The 10,014-nt window shown below is 35.7% G+C and overlaps 1 protein-coding gene across 1 annotated transcript in view; it reads right to left on the bottom strand.

The window, feature by feature from the left end:
* Positions 1–6,943: 6,943 nt before the first annotated feature.
* LOC117406227 (cholecystokinin receptor-like) overlaps positions 6,944–10,014 on the bottom strand; it is a 75,369-nt gene continuing 72,298 nt past the window's right edge. The window contains exon 7 of the mRNA XM_059030584.1: positions 6,944–9,561. Coding sequence (XP_058886567.1) covers positions 9,032–9,561 — 530 coding nt within the window. The 3' untranslated portion in view covers positions 6,944–9,031. The remainder of the gene's footprint in view (positions 9,562–10,014) is intronic.

Here is a 10,014-nt window from a genome sequence, read left to right as displayed (position 1 = left end):
GCGGTCCCATCATTTTTGTCCATGCCATTTTCATTTGTTTTATTATTTACAATATTATGTTGAATAAAAAATCAAAAGCAAAGTCTGATTTCTATTAAATATGGAATAAACAATGGTGGATGCCAATTACTTTTGTCAGTTTCAAGTTATTTCAGAGAAAATTGTGCATTCTTCGTTTTTTGTGGAGGGGTACCAACAAATTTGAGCACGTCTGTATATATATATATATATATATATATATATATATATATATATATATATATATATATATATATATATATATAAAATATGAAAAGGTGCTAGTAAGAGATATCAACTCTTGAAGAGCCAAGCAGCAAGGAAGAGAGCGTGAAACTTAGCCACAGAAAAGGACTGCTTCGCTCAGCACACAAGGCCGTGATGGGGCTTAATCAGAACCTAGGCTAAGATAGAATTATATGCTTCATATTAAAGCAAAACTAATTGAATTGATATAAGAGAGAACAAGTGAAATATCAACTTATCTCCATAGGTTGACTGAAAAGTCAGAACTCACTCCTTTCTCAGGCAAGCTGAAAGAAAAATGGTGCTGATCCCTATCCCTGAGGGCAGAGATGCCACCTGATGCAGATGGGACTCTTAAAGGAGCAGCTTTGATATAAGCTTTGATTCGGGCTATATGATTCGGTAATGGTTACATTTCGTACTTGAAAGGGAACAAATGTTTGCTATCACTTGAAGCATATAAAACAGTTAAAAATACAATACAAATGCCCTAATTAGAGTATAACCAGAAAATGCAGCTTTTTTTTTTTTTTTTTTTTTTTTTAATGCATATTAAATAAAGTGCTTTATGTTTGTGAATGTACTGTTAACACAGCCTTACTACAATGAATGTTGTGTCCCAATACCATCAGCTATGATACAGTATAAATAAGTTATTGGTATCCCATTGTTGGATAAAAAAACAGAGGCTTGATACATTAACCTGTTCGATGTACAGTAATAAAAATTAAAAACAATGTACAGGGTGATTAGAAAGTAAGTTTACCACATCAACGTATGGTGCATTGATGTGGTAAACTTACTTTCCAATCACCCTGTGCTTTGCCCACTAGCCTGGCTGTGTTACTGAGCATATTCACAGTCTGACAGTGTATGACAGTAGTAGGCAATGCACCCTTGACCAATGTGAGATAAAGCTGTGATCCATGAAAAGTGACTATCGTACCAAAATAAAATGTCGACTTTAGTGAATAAATAAGTGATAGAGCGGTGCCCCACCAAAAACCAGTACCGGAGCGACATTCCCCACTACATGTCTGGTGAGATAAAAAAGGCCCAAGGAAAAGATAGTAAAGTTCGGACAATGTAGTTAATATCGCACACTGACTATTTTATATAACAGAATTATTTCCATTACCGGGTGCTACCTTCGGGATCAGTTTCCCAACATTGATCACAATTGATAGTGTGTTGCACCTCTATTTTCATCAACAGTAGGCTAAAATATAAGTCTTAAAGTGCATTCTAAAACAAACAATCTAAACTAAAAAAAGAAGAGAAAATTCTAAAGGAAATTACTCAAAAGTTTCAGAAGATTGGCCTTAACAAGTTTGAAAAATCAATTAGTAACTCAATTTACAAAATGTCTTTAAAATGTGTACATTTACATTTTCTGTACAATCAGACAAAGTAAATTGACTCACAAAAATTTTAAGTTAAGTATACATTTACCTAGCTTTGAAAATTGTGAAAACATTTTCTGAAATTAGTGAACCCCTTTCCAACTAGAATACTAGTAAATTATTTTGGAATTCCAATCCAGACAACAGACCCCTTTCTTCATAGTTTGTTTTTTTGTTGATCTTCACACACATCCCAATGAAGCCACAGAATGAAAGAGATACATTTATTTTGCACCAGCTTTACAACATTGTACATGTAAGCTTAAACATCTTGTCAAACATAATATGTGCTTCTAAAAGCAGTAACACACTGTAAACAAACTGATTACAAAGATTCAAAAAAGGAAAGGTACTGTATATAAACCAAGGCAAAAGTTTATCCATTCCACAGATCATTCCATGAGAAACATCCTGCAAATGCCCCACCTACATCCCAATAAAATAGCCCTGATTCAGACTGGCTATAGATCTCAAGAGCCGTAAGCAAAGGCTGTATTGATTGTGCGATATTTCAGAATCTCTTATCTCAATGGACTGGGTTCAGCCAGGAGGCTAGATATGTGGATGGGGAATTTACTCAAGCGTCTCAAATATACAGGGTGATTAGAAAGTAGGTTTACCACATCAACGCATCATAACACTGATGTGGTAAACTTACTTTCTAATCACCCTTTTTAATAGAAAATATTAATAGGTTCCTTATTCAGGTACCATGCAGCTACACAAATCAAGGTTTAAAGTGCTTAAAAAGCTTTGCCATGCCACAACATTGTACAAACGTATAATAAATACCTTAATACAGTTATTATACAAATCTACACAGATAGCATTTGGCATAAAAAGGCAGCAGTGCACCATACGTAAACTTCACTGAGTACAAATAAAACTGGAACTGTTCACAGAAAAAAACAGATATGCATACCAATGCCACACATTGACATTGACTGCAACATAAATACTGTAATAATTCACTCTAAAACTGAAGTTCAGATACTGTCATGTAAGGCGGCTCGTGAGGCCATCAAATTAAAAAATCTTTATTATGTCGAGATCACAAGATAATTTGCCTCAGGATCTCGATATTACCATTCCGTTATCTCGTGATTATGAGATCATTTATCCTAGGAGCTCGAGAAAACAGAAATCACTTTGATGGCCTTAACAAGTCGTTGTAGTCATGTTCACGTAATACTAACCACAATACTGCAATAAAAATAGCTGCTAGAGGCTAGACTTCCCTCTGGGGTTTAACCAACAGCCTACAGTGTGCACAATGTGTCTGTATAATAAATGAAAGTATGCAAACTCAGAAAGGGAAGATTCATTTAAACTCACTGAATTCCTTTAGCATTTTCAGACAAACTTCTGACAAAAACATCACTTTTAATTTGTATTACTTTCTATTGGGAATCGTATTCTTTTTTAACTACTTGATTCATAATTGTTGAACTTCACATCTTCAACAAAGAATGTATGTCAAGTTCTTTGCATTCATTGTGTAATAACATTATCTGTACAATTTACCCTGTTACTTATAGAAACAGGCTTGGGCTGGGAATTGGCAGCTGTTCCTAGTCATTGTTCCATCAAGTCCTGTTTTTCTGTAGCAAATGGCCATTGAAAATAAGAATACAGTGTGATTAGTTTTAGAAGATACAATGCATGCTTCCCAACAGAGCAAATGTAATTATTGAGAGCTCCCCTTGTTACCTTTCTACTTGACTTTACTCTATAAAATATAAACCTACATTTGTTTGCTTATTCTGAATCCCAGTTTCAGTACCATCAGCTTCCTGCACTAGTTGGTTTCTATTGGATGGTAGAAGCATGCTGTTATGTCAGACAGTACCTCAGCTATGACTGAGGTGATTTTCACTTTCCTGCTTTAAAGCTGACAATAGACATATATTTAACTCTTTAATATATGCTCATTCACAGCTATTGGACAGAAATGGCTTAAAGACACAATTGGTCCAGCCATCTACTTTCATATATACAACCAAACTCTTTTATCTTTTCAATGCTTTCTAGGTGATGCAAAACTTTTAGCCATAGCTGTATATTGAAATACATATTCATGTCAAACGGGATTGTTAGTTAGTTCAAGAAGTTGAAACTACAAATAAATTGCAAAAAACATATAGGGTTTTCTAATCCAATTTCACTATGAAACCGAGTAGTATTGTGTGACAAGATTTTTCAACCTAGCTGTATTTATTTTAGTTTAAAAGAAGCTTGTTGTATGTTAAGGTGTACTGTGTGAGAAACAGATTTCAGATGTTATTGTATGTATTGTGTTGTATTTGAATGAATTGTTGCAGGTATGTGCAAACTGAGGGAATACAGTAACAAATAAAAGCATAGGCCATTTTTCTGTCATTTAACAATTACTCCTATTTCAATATAACCTTGCAGTGCTGTCTTTCTGTGACATTTGTCATTCAAACGAAAGTTTTAAACATAATATTATGAGAAAAATAACGATCTTGCTGACGCTCTTGTGCCTCCTGTACTTTCTTGTGTGCTCCACAGGAAACGTGTGCCAACCTGAGAGGATCCTTTTTTTCACAACCAAAAGTAAAATATTGTGACGACCCATGCTTTCAGCCGGATGGATGACACTGGAGTCAAGGTTTTTAGGGCTTAATGACAGTAATTTATTCTGGAACATATCTCCCACAGTCCCTGTTTGGGCCAGGACCACGCCACTATAGTGTTCTTGTGTGTTGAGAAGAACAATCCAAAACCAGTATGATGAATATTCATAACCTGTATTCATTTAATTGTTAAACCTAAACAAACAACCTTGCGCTTCCAGATTGCAACTGCAACTCCCCGCTATACCGAAAACCCGGACTGGAGCGACGTAACAATCAGCTACATTACTTCACTCAAAACATGGACTGGACTCAAACAGCGCCACAGTATTATAACAACATTACAGCCACCAAAACAACAAACTCCCCTGTAGCTAGCTAACTGTAGTTTCCCCGTTCTCTGCATGTTCCCCAACCATAACACAGGTTCCCAGCCTCTCTCGTCTGTCACACCGCAGGTTGGGTAACTTCAGTTTCTCACGCTGTTGCTCTGTCCGTCCATCTTACTATGTGTCTCTTGCGCTGTCTCGCCCTCCCACTCCCGCGTTCCACACATCCCAGGTACTTATACTGCCGGTCACCGCTCATTTGTATACCTCTGACAATTGGTTACATAAACTAACCATGACAGAAAATCACATCTAAAACCATTACCAGCCAGTAAAATAACCAGCCCGTAGTTTTATAAATCACGTTTTAAATACTGCCCGGTAATTTTTTTTTTACTGGCCGGAAATTACCGCCATCTTTTATGAATATGGGCCATAGTATCTTATCACTGTAATTCAAACTATTTTAAATATGGTTCTACTTACTGTAGCACAGAAACGCAAGAAAAAATTAGAATTTTAATACACTTTATTGATGTGTCAGTGACTCCCTAGCCAATGGTTCCATGCTATCCTCAATGAAAAGGGACCATTTTAAAAGCGTAGTGTCTCTCATTTCCCTGATTTATCATGCAACTCCTTTTATCTGCCATTATTTCATTTTAGAACTAATCAATACATCTAGCTACTGTAGTTTTCTTTCTGAAATTAGACTTATTACTGTAGACTTTAATAAGCATGCAGAAACAAAGACCGTCAATGTTAATGATAAAACTTTAAAGCATCACTACGAAGCAGGAAGAATGCAGGACACAGCATTTCTATCATTTTGAATTGTTCTAAAACAACACATTATTACTAACATGCATAAAATGAAAGATAACATGCAAAAACTAATTTCATACTTTGACAAAAGCATTTGGGCAATCAACATATTTTGTATGAAACCCATTTGTTGCTAATTATTGATAATGATCATGATTGAAAACCAACACTTGATGATAATTACAGAATAAATAAATATTAAAGCTTTACACATTGGTGTGTATTGCCGGAGGATTATTGTTTGGTTGCCAGACCGGGATTTTTATAAAATAAAGATCCTTTTTCCAAATCGGTTTACAGTTTCCATATGTGATTATTTCTGCACTGCATCACCTCTGCACCTGTTCTACTCACAGCCACTTTGCCACAGTCTTCCACACCTGCAGCTAGTTACAGTAGCTCCTGTTCTCCTGTGTTTGTCAATAATAGCCCACACAGTGCTTTTTGGTAAACCGAGTCTTTCTGCGATTTTTCTGGTAGTTTCTCCTTTTTCATTTAGTTGTATCACTGCCATTTTGAGATTGTTGCTGTACTCTTTAGTTTTAATAATTTTTATTGCTTTAAATCACAACTTAACAAATTATTTTTCAGCACTTAATAATTATGTATTTATTTATTCTATAATTATCATCAAGTGTTGGTGTGGTCGAGCAGCTGTTGAGTGGCGTGTGTGGTTACGTCACGGACCAGGAAGTACCAGAAACAAAACAATGGATGGGTGGGTGAAGCTGCACGCTACGGCGCTCAGCGTATTTATTAAATAATAAAACAAAACAAAAGATTTAAACAAACAACAAAACCAAAGTGCACGTTGGCCAAACAAATAATCAAACAAATAAGCGTGCTGGTTTTAGCACCAGCACGATACTTAGCAGTTGTTTTTAAATGTGTTTTCTCTCTTTTCTCTCTCCTTTCTCTCTCCTTTCTCTCTCCTCGCTCTCTCCGCTCCCTGTACTCTCCTCTGTACACTCTCCCCCGAGCACGGACAGCTGCAGGTTCTTATATTCTGGCCGAGGGGTTAACTAGCTGTTAATTATCTTATTACCCCTCGGCCACAGTCTGCACGAGTTTAGTAAGGATGCGTGACTATCAGCTAGTTAAATAATCAATAGCTGATCAGCAACGCATCCTCACAAGGTTTTTAAATTATAAAAACAACAACAAATACGCAGCGATTTGATCTGCACCGCAAACAAAAATACAAATAATAATAAATATATATATAGTGGCGGGACACTCCGCCACATTTGGTTTTCAATCATGATCATTATCAATAATTAGCAACAAATGGGTTTCATATGAAATATGTTGATTTGCCCAGATACTTTTGTCAAAGTATGAAATTCGTTTTTGCTTGTTATCTTTCATTTTATGCATGTTATGTAATAATTTGTTTTATTATAAAGCTGAATCTCTACTTTATATCTTTCAATAGAACAAATCAAAATTATAGAAATCACTTTATGGTTTTTCTAATTTTTTTTTTTTTTAAACTGCCCAAATACTTTTGTCTGCGACTGTATATCATTTCAGGCACTTTTGATATAATTTTTATTATATTACAACCAAAAGTGTATTGTGTACATTATACAATATGTAATACTTTCAAATGTACCCAGTCCCTATAAAGCAGTTAGCAGTTGGGTCCTGTATCTCCCAACATTTACTAAATAGTCATATTAATAATAAATGTGCTCTGGAATGACAAGGAAAGGGGGCAGGTGGAAGCAAGCTGTTCCCAGCAGCAGCTAATCCCCCACACTGCAGATTATTTTAATTAACATACAAGTAAACTTGCGGTACCCCGATGCACGTCACAGAATACAGCGCTTATCGTGCAGTTCAGCTTGAAGTGTAAAACCAATACCTTCTTCTTCCAGCAGAGTGTAACAGAGCTTTTAGGAAGTTAATGGGCTGTATACACTTGTTCCTTAACAAGATGATTTGTGCTTTAGATTGTTTCTCTCTATGTAGGGGTATCATGTGAGTACTGTACCAGATGTACTGCATTTTAAAAATGAATTTGTTGATTAACAATTAAACTACAAAATCAAAAAAATCTATATTTAAAACTTTTGTCCATACAAATGCTATTTCAATTCAAATGTTGTTCATTAATAATTGTCGGTATATGTTACATATATGAAAAATAACATTTTCTTTCGGTCAGCAATTAGTGCAACATGATAACACATCTAAATGTAACCCTACTTTATACACTTTTTGCAAGTATTCAAATAAATAGATGAAATTGTTTGGTCCAAATTTAATACTGACGAGTAGTATTCTATTAATATTGATGGTTTAGTGGGTTAAACTTGTGTATTCATGCAAGCCCAAGCAAGCGATCCATGCATAATGAAATATATTTACTCCCAGTTAAGTTCTACAACCCCACATGGTTTATACAAACTGTTTTAAATGCACGTTTCAGTTAAACGGTTTTAAATGCACGTTTCAGTTAAACGGTTTTAAATGCCCATTTCAGTTGAACTGTTTTAAATGCCCATTTCAGTTATACGGTTTTAAATGCCCATTTCAGTTAAACGGTTTTAAATGCCCATTTCAGTTAAACGGTTTTAAATGCCCATTTCAGTTAAACAGTTTTAAATGCACGTTTCAGTTAAACGGTTTTAAATGCCCATTTCAGTTAAACGGTTTTAAATGCCCATTTCAGTTAAACTGTTTTAAATGCACGTTTCAGTTATACTGTTTTAAATGCCCATTTCAGTTATACGGTTTTAAATGCCCATTTCAGTTATTTCGGTTTCCTGTAAAATGTATCCCGCTCTTACAAGTTTGTAATAACTTTTTATTATTATTTACATTTTTGAGAAATGCACTTTTAGAAAGTTAGAGGTTTCATTAATCTGTAGTTTAAAATTGTTATTTTTCTTATTTTAGATTGCAGGGTGGTGTGATTTTGAACAGTAATCTTACATGTTATTGTTGTGCAGTTCAGGTAAAATGATCTCAGATCAGACCTCAGGGGAACAATCAATCTCGATCGCATCTCAAGTAATCTCAATATGTTTCTATGTGGATAACTGGAATTAGTAAATTCCAAAGCAGTGGCAATTTTGCAAGTATAGTCTTTTATACTATATACTACTCTTAGATACTCCATTAAATAATACTCAAACAGCATTTTTAAAACGACTTTTGTTTGAATATGATACTAGTACTGTATAGGTTTGGCTGTATTGTTTAAAATTGTTATAGTGTTCTCACTGAGTGGAATAACCCAGACTTCTGTCTACATAACAATCTTAATGATATACTGGACAAAACTGTACCATTTGTAACCAAAAGTAAGAAGTAAAATAAACCAGATAATACTGGTGAAAGCAGAAGCAGCAGGTTTGTGGGTCCTGAAAAAAATGCAGCAAATATTCTCAACAAAGGAAACTTGCTATCTGACTTTTCAAATCCACCCAGTATTCTGGCTTCCATGATGAGCTACTACAAGAAAACAATACAAACAAAAAAAAATGAATATGGTGATCAAGAGACATTTAAAAAAAAAAAAAAAATGTCATACAGCTGAGGATGTCTTGTCCAGTATCATACAGTTGCCTATGGTTTTCCCTGTCTCTCAGTTCACAGGGACTGGTCATGAGGGACCCAGTGTGCTGACAGTGGTGTAGCTGAATTTAGACAGCGAGGCCCCAGTACCGGCGACGTCATCTTTTGTCTCTTGAAAATGACAGCAAGGCCTCCAGCAGCAGGCGAACGTAGCTAGAAATGTTTTGCGGAAACGCTTGTTCATGAAGCAGTAGATTATGGGGTTGACACAGGCAGATGTATAAGACAACAGGTGGATGAAAGAAATAGGAGCCCCAGAGAGGACCTTGTGTGCAGTGTGGTGGTCGAAGGCCCGCCAGGTGTTGACAGAGTAGATGGGCATCCAGCAGATGAAAAACATGGCAACAATGACGATGAGCATGCGGACCACGCGCTTCTTGGCCATGAGCTTGGCCTCAGAGGTGCTGCTACGAGCTCTGTCCATCTTGGTTCCACCACTAGGGTTCAGAGTGGACATTTCCACCGTGTTCTGACACTTCGTCACTTGAATGTAGCAGCCATCTCCCTCGTCACTGCTGGTTGCCAGATTGCCCATTACATTGAGGCCATTTTTGTGGGCTAAGAAAGACGGACATTTTATGTTAAAAAATAAACATAAACATACAGAATGATCAGAACTATCAGTAATATAAAACACTAGATCACCATCCACCTACAGCTATGGCCAAAAGTTTAGCATCACCCTGGAATTTTAGGCTCTTCCCCATGGCTTACTCTAAAGTTACAAAATCTATGTAAAAATGATGCTTATATTGCTTAAATCTACATGTGCCACTTCCAATTGTGACCTTTTCATTACTTCTAATTGAATAACATGTGTCAAGATTTCCAACGTCATTCCGGAAATTGTGCGTTTTCATGTTAGATTTCAAAATGTCACATTTTTCAATTTGACAGTTTTTCGTTAAGTATATGGTAAACTACAAAACGGTAATTTCATATGTTAACGTAACATTATTCAGCAGGTTTCATTCGACTTTATGAAGCAAAATCAGATAATTCTAGGGTGAT

Source organism: Acipenser ruthenus, chromosome 9 (genome assembly GCF_902713425.1).
Source record: "Acipenser ruthenus chromosome 9, fAciRut3.2 maternal haplotype, whole genome shotgun sequence".
Lineage (NCBI taxonomy): Eukaryota > Metazoa > Chordata > Actinopteri > Acipenseriformes > Acipenseridae > Acipenser > Acipenser ruthenus.
This window is presented reverse-complemented; position numbering and strand designations above follow the sequence as displayed.